Below are 15,294 nucleotides of genomic sequence, written 5' to 3'. Positions count from 1 at the left end.
TACCATTTGCAAGATAGACATAGCATAGAACGTACAGTGCAGAAGAAAGCCATTCGGCCCATCGAGTCTGCACCAACCCACCACCACCCTATCCCCGTAACCCAATAATCCCTCCTCACCTTTTTGGTCACTAAGGGCAATTTATCATGGCCAATCCACTTAACGTGCGCATGTCTTTGGACTGTGGGAGGAAACCGGAGCACCCGGAGGAAACCCACGCAGACACTGGGAGAACGTGCAGACTCAGCACAGACAGTGACCAAGCAGGGAATTGAACATTGGGACCCTGGCGCTGTGAAGCCACAGTGCTATCCACTTGTACTACCGTGCTGCCCTAACGCGCTGCAGAAATACGGTAAAGCTCCTTCAACAGCACTTTCCAAAGTGGCAGGGTCATGGGGAGACTGCAGTCTCCAAGTTCACTTACCAAGGCACACATTTTGACTTTGAAACATATCACCGCTCCTTCATTTCCATTGAGCCAAAAGCCCAGAACTCCCTCCATAACAGTCCTGTGGGTCTACCTACAGCACATAGACCACAGTGGACCGGGATCGCGGTTCTCCATCACATCCCCGAGAACAGTTAGGGATGGGCTACAAATACTGCCATTTCTATTGATGCCTAAAACCCATGAGCAAATGAAGAAGCTCCACCCCTACTCCTTCAAGCAATCATGTATTACATCTGCCGATTACAGCACAATAAGAGGCTCTTCAGCCCATCGTGTCTGTGATGGCCATCAAGCACCCAACTATTCTAATCCCGTTTTCCAGCACTTGGTCCGTAGACTTGTGTTCAATGATGTTTCAAGTGCTGATCTAAATGTTTATTAAATGTTTGAAAGGGTTCCCTACCACCTTCAGGCAGTGAGATCCAGTTTCACATCACCCTCTGGGTGAAAAGAATGCCTGTCGGACTTGCATGCAAAAAGCATGACTTCCAAGACTAGTTGTTTCGGTAGGTAAGATCAAAAGGGGTAAACCATTTATCAGTGGCAGGGTTAGTGCTTGTTACTGGAGTGTCCCCTTAAGAAATGTTTGTATTATCAAATGACTTCAGTGATGTCATTGTGTGGGTGGAGCTGGGCTGTGGCTCTGGGTTTTACTTCCGTTTTGAGCTGGGAGCTGGCTGTGGCTCTGAGTTTTATTTTCGGTTTACTCAGTTGGAAGCTGGATTCAGGCAAAGAAGGTTTCTCTTGCCTCTCTCTCTCTCGCTGTATGTTAAAACGTGTCCAGATCACTTGATAATTTAAAAGTGATAACTGTTTTCTGGAAAGAATTCAAACCGACTGTTTTGTTAAATGGGTTTTTCTGGTATTGGATGTTGCTATCAAATTGAGACAGTAGAAAGGGAAGTTATTAAGAGTTATACAATATATATATGTGAGTTATGGCCTCTGTAAAATAACACCTGAAAAGTGGGCCCTTGTGCTCCTCGTATCCACAATCTATTAAAAGTTGTGGGTCAGGTGAACTCCATGATATACTTTGGTGTTCTCTAAACCCTGGCCCATAACAGTGCTGCACAGGGGAGCGCAGCTAATGAGCGACTAAGATCATAGCCACGCCCAGCTGGAAGCAAGTTCTCCCGAAAGCGAGCTCCTGTGCTGAAAAGCTGCTGTTTGAATCCCTCAGAGATTCCATGCTAAACCAGAAGAAGGGTTTCTCAAAATAAAGGTACTGATTATGTGTGGGAATTATTTTCTGGATTTAGCTCATAGCTTTGAAGCTCATGGGATACTGTGTTGGGACCAGGGTATTCACGGAGTTTAGGAAAGTAGATAGATTTGTAATGGAGTTAATTCAAGTATAGCGTTTGTGAGCCATTATCGTAGTTAATTGTAATTTTGTTCTGCATTGTCACCTTTCTTGTTATGCGTTTTACAGTTTAATAAACATTCTTTATTTGAATGATTACAGCAAGGTGGACATTTTCTCACTGGTTTCCATATCTTTCCTCACATTAATAATATAATAAATTACAAAATAAACAATTAAGGACCGGCGTTCCAAGTTACCCTTCGGGTTTTTTCATAGAATTTACAGTGCAGAAGGAGGCCATTCGGCCCATCCAGTCTGCACCGGCTCTTGGAAAGAGCACACTACCCAAGGTTAACACCTCCCCCTATCCCAATAACCCAGTAACCCCACCCAACACCAAGGGCAATTTTGGACACTAAGGGCAATTTATCATGGTCAATCCGCCTAACCTGCACATCTTTGGACTGTGGGAGGAAACCGGAGCACCCGGAGGAAACCCACGCACACACGGGGAGGATGTGCAGACTCCACACAGACAGTGACCCAAGCCGGAGTCAAACCTGGGACCCTGGAGCTGTGAAGCCATTGTGCTATCCACAATGCTACCGTGCTGCCTATAACCCTCGCACCTAACATCAATGGGATTCTTAGCAAAATCTATGTTGACTTAATAATCTATATCTTCTTGATCAGCTCGTACTTGACCAAATGCTCAGTCATTCTGCCCAAGAATCAGAAAACTGGGAAAAAACACAAGAAAAATAGTATTTTCCTTGTTGGCGAATTCATGATGGCTGAAATATGAAGTGTTGCAGTTAAATGTGGTCACTAATCTCCACGTTTCTCCGAACTATGAAAATGTAGGTAAAATGGCATTTTGTTTCCTGCAACAGGTTATTCAGTTCAGCCCAGGATACCTTTTCTCATTGTAAAGCAGAGCATCAGTTTGATATGACCCGAATAGTTTACAAGCATGGTAAGTCATTCTTTAATTGCAACATTTACACGGATGGTGGTAGATTTGGTGGGGGTCATGCTTTCCAATTTAAAATGCACATTTTTTGCAGAACCGGTGAATGTGGAATGCGGAGGGCTGGATTCTCCTTCCTTGAGGCTAAGTGCCGGCGCCAACGGAGGATCCATTGATGTTTCATGATGGGAAAATCGGCGCGAACCCCTCGCCGATTCTGGTACCGGTGAGGGGCTTGCACCGACGCCGCGTGAAACGGATCGCATGGAGAATGGCGGGGTCCCGGGCCGCACGTGCGCAGAACTGACGAGCTGCACCGGTTGCGCCGGAAAACGTGGCATGGCCGTGCTGGACCGCGTACCCACCCACCCCGACCCCACAGCCCATCCCCTGACCACCACTCACCATTCCCCCCCGCCCTAGCAGAAGCCCGTCCGGCCAGCGGCACGGATCCCGGCTGAGTGTGGCGCCGCCGTACACTGTCAGCAGTCGCCATGATGGGTTCCCGATCGCTGGGCCCAAACATGGCTCGCGCTGTCGGGAACTCGGCCCATTGGAGGCGGAGCATCGCGGGTGGGTCGGATAATGACTCGGCAACGGCGTTGTGACTGCGTGCGGTGTTGATGACGCCGTTTTTGAAGGGGTGGAGAATCGTGAACCAGCGTCAAACTGGCACTTGCCCTGATTTTGCCGTGGGAAGCCATTCGCCGCCTGATCGCCGGTCCCGATTTCGCTGTCGGGCTACGGAGAATTCCGCCCATAGTTTGTTGTTCTCTAATATTTAATTCCTCGAATGTTTTGATGTTAACCGGAAACAACATTTCTTTTTCAGGTCTCGATTGTTATGGATTCATCAAGCTTATTAATTATATTAGGACCACAGTAAGTTTTGACGAGGGTTGTGAAAAGTCTTTCCTGTATAATTTTCTTTTTGTTTAATCTCACAGTAAACTCTTTTTGGACATAGCTTGTTACCGGCTCTGTAAAGCGCAATGTCAATGAAAATCATAAAAGGCAGTAGTTACGGCCGTCGATTAGGAGTTGATGTGGGTTGTGGACAAAACTTCCATTGATCATTGTTTTTAGTTATACCAGAAGGAGGGAGCAATATCATCAGCTGCTATTTGCGTATTGGGCACTTGGCGCACTTATTTGTTTATCCAGGCATGGACCTGTCCTCGAATACCTGCCAAACAGCAAGACTAAATTCCAGAGAATGATTGCAGAAAGTTTTTAAAAGAAAGGAACACGCTTTGGAATATGGGAGGATGTGTTTTGAAATGACACATTTTTCTTGATAATACAAATAATTTTAACCCATGACCCAGGGTTTGGAGAAAATGGCTGTGGTGTCGTTTTCAGACAAAAACAGCCTTTTGCTTATTATCATAGGTACACAAGACCAGTGCAATGGTGATAAATGTGTAATGAGTTTGCCAAGAAATTACACACTTGGTTCAGGATTTCTCCGAACTGGAGATAAATGTCGGCAGGTTATGAATCTTTGTTGCAGCCAAACGATTTGTTCCTATGCCTACCAGTCGCGAATGGTGGTGAACAATTCAACAACTCACTGGAGGAAGAAGCTCCACAAATATCCCCATCCTCAATAATGGAGCAGCTCAGCACATAACGTGCAAAAGACAAGGCTGAGTCATTCGCAACAATCTTCAGCCAGAAGTGCTGAGTGGATGATCCATCTCGGTCTCCTCCAGCAGTCACCAGCATCACAGATTCCAGTCTTCAGCCTTTAAATTTCATGGGGCAATGGTTACAACTGCAGGACTTCCTCCGGGTAGCGTCCTGGGCCCAAATATCTTCAGCTGCTTCATCAATGACCTTCCCTGCATTATAAGTTTAGAATTGGGGATTTTCGCTGATGATTGTACAGTGTACACCTGCACTCGTGACTCTTCGAATACTGAAGCAGTCCATGTCCAAATGCAGCAAGACCTGGACAATGTCAAGGCTTGGGCTGACAAGTGGCAAGTTACATTCATGCCACACAAGTGCCAGGTAATGCGCAACAAGAGAGTTTTTAACCATTGCCCCAGCAATAGCAATGGCATTACTATTGCTGATACCCCAATATCAACATCCTGGAGGCTACCATTAACCAGAAACTGAACTGGACTAGCTGTATAAATATTTATCCACAAGAGCAGGTCCAAAGCCAGGAACCCTGCAGTGAGTAAATCACCTCCTGACCCTCCAAAGCCTGTCCAGCATGAACAAGGTACAAGTCAGGAGTGTGATGGATGAGTGCAGCTCCAACAACACTCAAGACGCTTGACATCACCCAGGACAAAGCAGTCCGCTTGATTGGCACCCCATTCGCAAACATTCACTTCCTCCACTACCAATAAACAGTAACAGCAGGGGCTGGTTTAGCACACTGGGCTAAATCGTTGGCTTTGAAAGCAGGCCAAGTCAGGCCAGCAGCACGGTTCAATTCCCGTACCAGCCTCCCCGAACAGGCGCCTGAATGTGGCGACTAGGGGCTTTTCACAGTAACTTCATTTGAAGCCTACTTGTGACAATAAGCGATTTTCACTTCATTTAATTTGTACCATCTACAAGATGCACGGCAGGAATTCACCAAAACTCCTCGGGCTGCACCATCCAAACCCACCATCGCTACCAGCTAGAAGGTAGCGAGGTCAGCAGACACCTGGGAACGGCATCACCTGGAAGTTCCCCTCCCAATCACTCACCATCCCAGCTTGGAAATATATCGCCTTTCCTGCTCTGTCGTTGGGTCAAAATCCTGGAACCCCCTCCCTAACATCAATGTGGGTGTACCTGCTACACAGGAACTGCAGCAGTTCAAGCAGGCAACTCCCCACCACTCGAGAGCAAATAGAGATGGGCAATAAATGCTGGGCTAGCCAGCGACGCCCACATCCCGTAAATTAATTTTTTTTTTAAATCACTCCGTAATTCTCTCCCAACAAAATCCTACATGTTAAGAATCATAATACTGATGTCACTGTGTGAAATCTGGCAAGAGTAAATTGGCTTTGTTCAGCGCTGACCATTGGGGAATTTACAAACAAGGAGATTGTTTTATGCTTGGATCAGGAATTTTATACAATAGGAGTGGAATTTCTACATGCCCATCAAGTGTACAAAAACAGTAAGCGTCGTCCTCTAAATGCTTGATGTTATCCAAAGATGTGAATAGACTGATCCAGTATTTCCTCGAGAGCGGATCTAATTGGAACACGAAATTCTGAAGGGGCTTGATTAGTTGGATGCGGAAAAATACTTTCCCTGACTGCTGGGTCTGGAATACAATGTCACAGTCTCAGAATAAGGACTCCGTCATTCAGGACTGGGATGAGGAAGAATTCCTTCACTCAGAGGGTTTTGGACTGGTGGAGTTCTCCAGCCCAGAAAGCTCTTGACACTCAGTCACTCAGCATATTCAAGACTTTTGGTTGCGGAGGAATATGGGGACAGTGCAGGAAGGCGGCAGTGACTGGCCATGATTGTATCGAATGGTGGAGAATGCTTTAGGAGCCATATGGTCCACTCCTGTTTCTTGGGTTCTTGTAACGGTCCATTGATTGGTTGATCTCTGAAACTTATTGGTAGCTGTAAATCCCACGATTGAGCTACGTGCAGCGGTCACCTTAATGATATGGGCAAACTTGAAAGCTGCATATCGTGGTAGCGGGTCAGATCCCATTCCAGAGCACAGCAGTTGTTCCAGCTGGTTAGGAGCGGCTGGTTTAGCACACTGGGCTAAATCGCTGGCTTTTAAAGCAGACCAAGCAGGCCAGCAGCACGGTTCAATTCCCATACCAGCCTCCCCGGACAGGCGCCGGAATGTGGCAACTAGAGGCTTTTCACAGTAACTTTATTGAAGCCTACTCGTGACAATAAGCCATTTTCATTTCATTTCATTTCATGGTGTCAGATGCGAGGATATCCCAAAACCCAGAGGGTAACTTGGAATATCGGTTCTTAACAATGGATTTTGCGTTTTGATATATAATGTGAGGAAATATGTGAAATCGGTGAGGAAAAGTGCAGTCTTGCTGTTAGCATTCCAATTGAAGAATGTTTGTCAACTTAAATGAGAAAACACAACACGGAAAACCACAATTACAAAAAAAGGTACAGCAAATAAACGGAACGGCCACACACACACACACACACACACACACACACACAGTGGGTGAAATTCTCCGACCCCACGCAGGGTCGGAGAATCGGCCGGCTGCGGCGTTAATCCCGCTCCCGCCGGGTTTTTTATTCTCCCAGCGGCCAAAAACCGGGGTTGTGCAAATCCCACCGGCAGCCTCTGAAAACAGCTGGCGCCGGCGGGATGTCATTGATTTTTTACTTTCAACAAATCTCCGGCCCGGATGGGCCAAAGTCGTTTGGGGGGGAGGGGGGGGTGCGGCGTTTGGGGGGGAGGGGAGGGCTGCGGCGTTTGGGGGGGGTGCGGCGTTGAGAGAGAGGGGGGTTGCGGCGTTGAGGGGGGGTACCCGGCGTTGAGAGAGGGGGGGCGGCGTTGGGGGGGGGGTGGGGGGGGTGAGGGGGGGTTGGGGTAGGGGGCAGCGGCGTGCAGAGGGGGCGACGGTGCGTTGGCCCCGGCCATCCGTCGCCCCCCCCTCCACGCCGCTGCCCCTACCCCAACCCTCCCTCACCACCCCTAACCCAACCCCCCCTCACCACCCCTAACCCAACCCCCCCTCACCACCCCTACCCCCTCCAACGCCGCCCCCTCTCTCAACGCCGGTACCCCGCCCCTCTCCTCTCAACGCAGGTAACCCCCCCCCTCTCCTCTCCTCTCCTCTCAACTCAACGCCGTAACCCCCTCCCCCCCTCCTCTCAACGCAGGTAACCCCCCCTCTCCTCTCCTCTCAACTCAATGCCGCAACCACCCCTCTCCTCTCCTCTCAACTCAACGCCGCAACCCCCCCTTCTCTCCTCTCCTCTCAACTCAACACCGCAACCCCCACCCCCCCTCCTCTCAACGCCGTAGCCCCCTCCCCCCTCTCCTCTCAACGCCGTAACCCCCTCCCCCCCTCTCCTCAACGCAGGTAACCCCCCTCTCCCCTCTCCTCTCAACTCAACGCCGCAACCCCCTCTCCTCTCAACGCAGGTAACCCCCCTCTCCTCTCCTCTCTCAACTCAACGCCGCAAACGCCCCCCTCCCTCCCTCTCTCTCCCCCTCCCCCCCCACAAACGCCGGGTCTCTCCCTTCTCCTCCCCCCCCCCCAAACGCCGAGTCTCTTTCTTCTCCTCCCCCCCCCAAAAGCCGGGTCTCTCCCCCCCCCCCCCCAAACGCCGGGTCTCTCCCTTCTCCCCCCCCCCAAACGCCGGGTCTCTTCCCCCCCCCCCCCAAACGCCTAGTCTCTCCCTTCTCCCCCCCCCCCCAAACGCCGGGTCTCTCCCTTCTCCCCCCCCCCCCCCCCAAACGCCGGGTCTCTCCCCCGCCCCAAAACGCCGGGTCTCTCCCTTCTCCACCCCCCAAACGCCGGGTCTCTCCCCCCCCCCCCCCAAACGCCGGGTCTCTCCCTTCTACCCCCCCCAAACCCCGGGTCTCTCCCTTCTCCTCCCCCCCCCCCCCCAAACGCCGAGTCTCTCTCTTCTCCTCCACCCCCCCCAAACGCCGGGTCTCTCCCCCCCCAAATGCCGGGTCTTTCCCCCCCCCCCAAACGCCGAGTATCTCTTCCTCCTCCTCCCCCCCCCCCCCCCCCCCCCAAACACCTGGTCTCTCCCCCCCAAACGCCGAGTCTCTCTTCCTCCTCCCCCCCCCCCCCCAAATGCCGGGTCTCTCTTCCTCCTCCTCTTCCCCCCCCCCAACGCCGGGTCTCTCTTCCTCCCCCCCCCCCAAACGCAGGGTCTCTCTTCCTCCTCCCCCCCCCCCCAAACGCGGGGTCTCTCTTCCTCCTCCCCCCCCCCCCCCCCCAAACGCCAGGTCTCTCTTCCTCCTCCTCCACCCCCCACCCCCCCCAACGCCGGGTCTCTCTCTCCCCACCACACAAACGCCGGGACTCGCCACTTCCGCAGCGGGTGAAACGGACGCGTATCGTGTCAGTCCGCTGCTGGCCCTTCCGGGAACGGAGATTACCGGCTTAAAAGAAGGCCCTGACGCCTGAGTCATCCGCACCGCTTTTTCCCGCCGGAAATGGGCGTCACGTCGGTCTGCGGAGAATTTTGCCCACTGGCTGGAACTCTCAGGCCACTGCGACTTCACATTTCCCGCCAGCAGCGCACTCCCGGCAGTGTGGGGTGGCTTCAATGGGAAATTCTATTGACCAGCGACAGGGGTATAGAATCCCCCTCGCCAGCGAATGGTGCACCGCAGAGAAACACGCGTGGCTGGGGGGACCGGAGAATCTAGCCCATTATCTTATGCAATTATTCCCCTTGCTTCTCCCATCTATGTTCCTGAACTCTGAGAAAAGTCCCTTGTCCCAAATCGACAGTCCCTGTAGTAGAACTCTATGATGCAAATCCAGCAAATAGTTACCGCCCATGAGTTATCCTCAAGTTTAGGCAGCTTTTCAGTGGTTCAATGTAGGGTTTCTGTCAGGGTTTCTAACAGCTATTTGGAGCCTAGAATTCTGTGCTTTGGGTGAATTCTGCTTCCTAGCTGGGTGTGGCTTGGCCCTGAGTGCTCACCAGCTGTTGTCCTCTCCTTCAGTACAGAGCTAACCCTACTGCTGATATGCTATTTATTTCTTTTGATATTCAATCTGAACAACTCCCTCTGCGAGGGAGGCAGTGGAGTAGTGGTATTATCACTGGACTAATAGTCCAGATTGTGAATTGTTGTAAAACCCATCTGGTTCACTAATGTCATTTAGCGAAGGAATCCTGTCCTCCTTCTCTGGTCTGGCCTGCATGCGACTCTAGACCCACAGGAATGTGATTGACTCAAGATGCCGTCTGAAATACACCTAGTTCAGGACAATTAAGGATGGGCAAGAAATGTTAATCCAGCCAGCGATGCCCACACCCCCATAAAAAATTGAAAAAAAAACTCCTTGAACCGAACTTTTGGGATAGAGGTGTAAATAGTATTTTTACATCTCCACTTTGAACTCACTTCCTCTACACCTAATATTCTATACCCCATTGTTTCCCCCAGTCACTTAAGTAAACACTTCTTTCTCTGCTGCTAACCCTTTCACACTGCTGCTGCCTTATCAACTCCTCTTTCACCCCATTATCCAAGCTTATTTAACCTTTACTGTATCCCTTCTTATATTTATATTTTTCTTAAAATGATCTTGGCCAGCTCATATTAAAACACACGAGCTGGCTTAATGAATCTATGCAAATGGAGCGCTGGAGATGGTGTAGTCCAAACCTCTTTGCTTCTCTGGCCGAAATGAGTGCGGACAGAGGCTTGTATTCTAGATTACTTCATATGTGGTGAATTCCTCAATTCAATGGGCAGCACTGTAGCACAGTGGTTAGCACTGTTGCTTCAAAGTGCTGGACTCCCAGGTTCGATTCCCGGCTTGGGCCACTGTCTGTGCGGAGTCTGCACGCTCTCCCCGTGTCTGCGTGGGTTTCCTCCAGGTGCTCCGGTTTCCTCCCACAAGTCCCGAAAGACGTGCTTGTTAGGTGAATTGGACATTCTGAATTCTCCCTCGGTGTACCCCAACAGGCGCTGGAATGTGGCAACGAGGGGATTTTCACAGTAACTTCATTGAAATGTTAATGTAAGCCTACTTGTGACAATAATGATTATTATCATTCTCGTTCCTGGAAGGGCTGTCCAAAATGGGAAATAGACCATTTTTGTGATGACTTGTTCTTTTGGATGTGAAAGCTATTAGGATAAAACTGAAAAATGGCATTACCAGGGAAAGTCAGTGAGAAAGACAATAAACAGTTTTGAATCACGAAGGAAATTAGAATGAACTAGGAAAGCATATAAATGTTTTTATTGCAGTAAAATCTATTTAAAATGTTACATTCTACTCAATGCAATGAAACAAAGAGAATAATAGTTATGATTTCATCTTTTACACAGAATCCCTCTGCAGAATCTTTTAAATCCGTCTTGGATCAAATCCCTTGGGAGAATGAAAAATATATGAAGCCACCCTCCACTGATGATCCTTTGCTCCAATTTGGTATGAATCATTTTTATCTTCTGTATCGTGAGGAAATTGAATTTAATATTTTGTGCAGTGTCTCAAAATTACTCATTTTTAAAAAGGATCATGCCATTAGTATCCTATTTAAAAATCAATATGAAAGGATCCATAAAATTGGGTGGTTTTTAATCATTTCTCTCTTGGCGTTGCCCAGCAACTATTGGCATGCTCTCGGCCGAATCCTGACCTGAGTTCTAATAGACCATGTCAGCTGCCATCGTGATGAATTCTTGAGAACTAGTCGTCAACCTAAATAATAATCTAGAAGTTGCTCCCTTTGAGAGTTGGAGGCCACTTGTGAATGTTTGGGAGGAATAGGGGGGGTGGTCACAGGCTGTGAGGTTTTGCTCTGGAGACTGAGGTGCTGATCAGGGCCTGGAGCTAAAGGCCATCTACAATGCAGCAATCAGAATACACAATTGGAATCATCGAATGATGCAGCCCAGAAGGAGGCCATTTGGCCTATCAAGTCTGTATTAGTTATTTGAAAGAACTCACTTAATTAGTCCCACTGCCATGATTTTTTTCCCATAGTCCTGCTAATTAGTTCCCATCAACTACTTATCCAACTCCCTGTGAAGGTACTGAATCTGCTTCCAACATGTTTTCAGGCCGCGCTTTCCAAATCGCAACAGCTCGCTGTTCAAAAAGAGATTCTCCTCACCTCCCTTCTGATTCTTTTGCCAATCACCTGAAACCCGTGTCCTCTGTTTCCTTAACGTTTTGCTACAAGATACAGGTTCTCCTTATTTCAACGCCCTTCATGATTTTGAACACCTCTATAAAATCTCCCCATAATCACCCGAGGGGCGTGGATAGTCAGAACCTTTCTCCCAGGTTGGAAGAGTCAATTTCTAGGGGACATTAAAGGGCTGGTTTAGCACACTGGGCTAAATTGCTGGCTTTTAAAGCAGACCAAGGCAGGCCAGCAGCACGGTTCAATTCCCGTACCAGCCTCCCCGAACAGGCACCGGATTGTGGTGACTAGGGGCTTTTCACAGTAACTTCATTGAAGCCTACCCGTGACAATAAGCGATTTTCATTTTCCCATGGGTTTAAGGTGTGAGAGGCAATGTTTCGAGGAGATGTGCGAGGGAAGTTTTTTTACACAGAGGGTAGTGTGTGCCTGGAACACTCTGCCGGAGGAGGTGGTGGAAGCAGGGACGATAGTGACGTTTAAGGCGCATCTTGACAAATACATGAATAGGATGGGAATAGAGGGATACGGACCCCGGAAGTGTAGAAGATTTTAGTTTAGACGGGCAGCATGGTCGGCACGGGCTTGGGGGGCCGAAGGGCCTGTTCCTGTGCTGTACTTTTCTTCGTTGTTTTTTTGAGAACAACCCCTGCATTGCATGTAACTGATGTCCCAAATTTATTGTCTCCGTCTCATAAATCTCCTTTTCCACTCTGCCTACGCTTAATCAAGCCCCAAAGCGTCCTGTACGTCTTTTTAACAGCTCTCACAAATTATTCTGAAACCTTGAAAGACTCTCTGTTCATCCATCCTCCGGTCTCTCTATCCCTGCGCACCTTTTAAGATTAAACCATTTAGTTGATATTTTCACTCCTCATGCTTCCCAAAATGTATCATTTTGCCCACTGTGCTAAATTCTACCTGCCAAATCTCTGCCCACTTTGCCAGTCTGTATTCTCCTGCACTCTGTTGCTCCTCGCAGTCTGCTCCCTTTCATTTCCAGGATTTGAGTTTGTGCATACTTTATAATTGTACCTTATGTACCCTAGTCCAGGTCATCAATATATAGCAAAAGGCCCGGAAACTGATCCCTGGGTAACACCGCAGTACATTCTCCGCCCCCTCCCCCAGTCTGAAAAACAGTGGTTCACCACCACACACTTGACTTCCTGTCATGCAGTTACTTTTGTATTCACGTGGTCACTGCTTTATTCGATACCCTTCGAAAGCTCGTGCACACAACATCAACCGCACTACCCTGATTACTCTGTGCGTTACTTCAATCAAGTTGGGCGAGCACTTGTTTGCCTTAACAGATCCATGCTCTCCTTTCATTTGTTAACTCCAGGGGGGGGCGTGTTCTGGAAAAGTGTTGAGGTCCACAAAAGGCAGAGGAGGGAAGCGGAAATTGAAGTAAAGTTTGTTTACATTTGCTCTTGATGGCCACTCATTCCATGTGCAACAAAGGATCTTCCACAGTCCGCCTCCCCCCCCCCCCCCCAATGCATGCATAACCCACTCCCCAATGGGGCTCCACAGAGGGCCCGCCCCAGGAGAACCTACTTGGCACTGTCCCCCAGCAGTTGCCACTGCCAGATTGGCGGTGCCAGAACCCGGCCATTTTGAAAATCAGTAGTGATTTGTGCCATTGTGTCATCGTGTCGACTGGGTGGGGAGGATATGGCCTGGGCGGACGTTATGGTGTCAAGCCTGATAAGTATATGTTAATATATTTATAATTATGGATATCAGATTCACGCCAATACCACCAGCAGTGAGGGGGCGCATGGTCGGGAGGGGGGGGGGGGGGGGGTGGTGGGTGTGTGTGTGTGGGGGGGGGGGTTGTGTGGGGGGGGGGGGTGGGTGGGTGGTGGGCGGGGGGGAAGAGAGAGAGAGAGCGATCTCAAACTGAGACCTCGCTGGCGCAGATCCTGTTATAGAACATAGAACAGTACAGCACAGAACAGGCCCTTCGGCCCTCGATGTTGTGCCGAGCAATGATCACCCTACTCAAACCCACGTATCCACCCTATACCCGTAACCCAACAACTCCCCCTTAACCTTACTTTTTAGGACACTATGGGCAATTTAGCCTGGCCAATCCACCTAACCCGCACATCTTTGGACTGTGGGAGGAAACCGGAGCACCCGGAGGAAACCCACGCAGACTCCGCACAGACAGTGACCCAGCCGGGAACCGAACCTGGGACCCTGGAGCTGTGAAGCATTTATGCTAACCACTATGCTACCGTGCTGCCCCTATGGCCCTCTGGTGAGCTTTAGTGGCCAGACGAGATTTGCGACTGGGCCCACGAAAGCCCGCCCCCTTGTTTCAGGCCGATGATGATCTTTGGACAGGAATGGACAAAATTGGAGACAGTCGAATCCTGTGGTTGCGGCAAGAATGTTGTTGGGGCGTTAATAAGTGTTCTGAGACGCTATTACCTGTGGTGTTTGACCTCTTGCTGTGCTCATTATTGTTGCACAATATTACAGCACTCCATTAATTATATTGCCTTCCATTGCCTTGAGCGCAGATATACAGAAAAATGAGAATTTGATATATTTTGTATGAATGCCTCCAAGTGCTTCAACACAATAATTATAACATTTAATTCAGAACCGCACATTTTTAATACTCCCTTAAACTGATGGAGCAAACACTTTAACAGCGGCTGGAACATGATGATGGGGTGGGGATTTTTCCCCTGCAGCCATACAGCAGACAAATGTTTTTGGCGTGCCTACTTATTACATTACATATCATATCATCCAGTAATTGCGACATGTGAAATTAATTTGTGTGATCGCTGTGAACAATTTTGCCTATAATTCCAGCGTAATAGACCATTGGGGCACGGTTCACAATGGAACTTGCAATGATTGGGGTTATCAGAGCAATGGGATGGAGGGGGTGTGATTATTCCCAATTATAAAGCTTTGACAAAGGGTCATCCAGACTCGAAACGTTTGCTCCCTTCTCTCTCTCTCCTCGGATGCTGTCAGGCCTGCTGTGTTTGCCCAGTATTAGTTTCTTGGGAGGAATTGGGTGGCCAAGTGCCAGAATGGAATATATTGTGCAATGTAAGAAATGTATTGGGAAGTTTTCTGAACACTCCATGGGGACTCCCACAAAGGCTCTGACTGTAATTTGGGATGTAGAATAGGGGATCAGTGTGGTATTATCACATCTGCAAGAACTGCAAGGTTTAATGAGGTGTCTAGAGTAGCCACTAGAGGGAGCTACAGTTACAACTGTATAAGGCAGTGGTGCTAAGCCTTGTGAGAGAGTGTGTGCAGGAGTTAGCTGGAGAGAGTCAGAAGTGCAGATAGTGTAAGTGAGAGCAGATCATAGTTTATATCAGTATTACGATTACCTGTAGATGAGTATAGTTTAAATGTTAGTAATCAATTGTGCATTATTTAGAAGTGCGTGTCGAATCCAAATTAGCAGTGTTAATAAATTTATAGCTTTATTTAAGTTCAAGCTATTTTGTGGTCTTTGTGAACACTACGCCAACCATCCTGAAATAAGCAACACAAAGAACACCACAATCAGCCAGTACAAGAAATTACGTATAAAAGCAAAATACCTCGACAGCTGGAAATCTGTGTGTGGAGGGCGTGTGTGTGTGGAGGGAGCATGTGTGTGTGTGTGGAGGGAGCATGTGTGTGTGTGTGGAGGGAGCGTGTGTGTGGAGGGAGCGTGTGTGTGTGTGGAGGGAGCGTGTG

The 15,294-nt window shown here is 48.9% G+C and overlaps 1 protein-coding gene across 4 annotated transcripts in view; it reads left to right on the top strand.

The window, feature by feature from the left end:
- Positions 1-15,294, top strand: part of prmt3 (protein arginine methyltransferase 3) — a 273,568-nt gene that overhangs the window by 32,059 nt on the left and 226,215 nt on the right. For all 4 annotated transcript variants that reach the window (XM_038808358.1, XM_038808357.1, XM_038808355.1 and 1 more), the window contains exons 3-5: positions 2,657-2,739; positions 3,566-3,615; positions 10,739-10,841. In XM_038808358.1, coding sequence (XP_038664286.1) covers positions 2,657-2,739; positions 3,566-3,615; positions 10,739-10,841 — 236 coding nt within the window. The remainder of the gene's footprint in view (positions 1-2,656; positions 2,740-3,565; positions 3,616-10,738; positions 10,842-15,294) is intronic.

This window comes from Scyliorhinus canicula, chromosome 9, assembly GCF_902713615.1.
Source record: "Scyliorhinus canicula chromosome 9, sScyCan1.1, whole genome shotgun sequence".
Classification (NCBI taxonomy): domain Eukaryota; kingdom Metazoa; phylum Chordata; class Chondrichthyes; order Carcharhiniformes; family Scyliorhinidae; genus Scyliorhinus; species Scyliorhinus canicula.
This window is presented reverse-complemented; position numbering and strand designations above follow the sequence as displayed.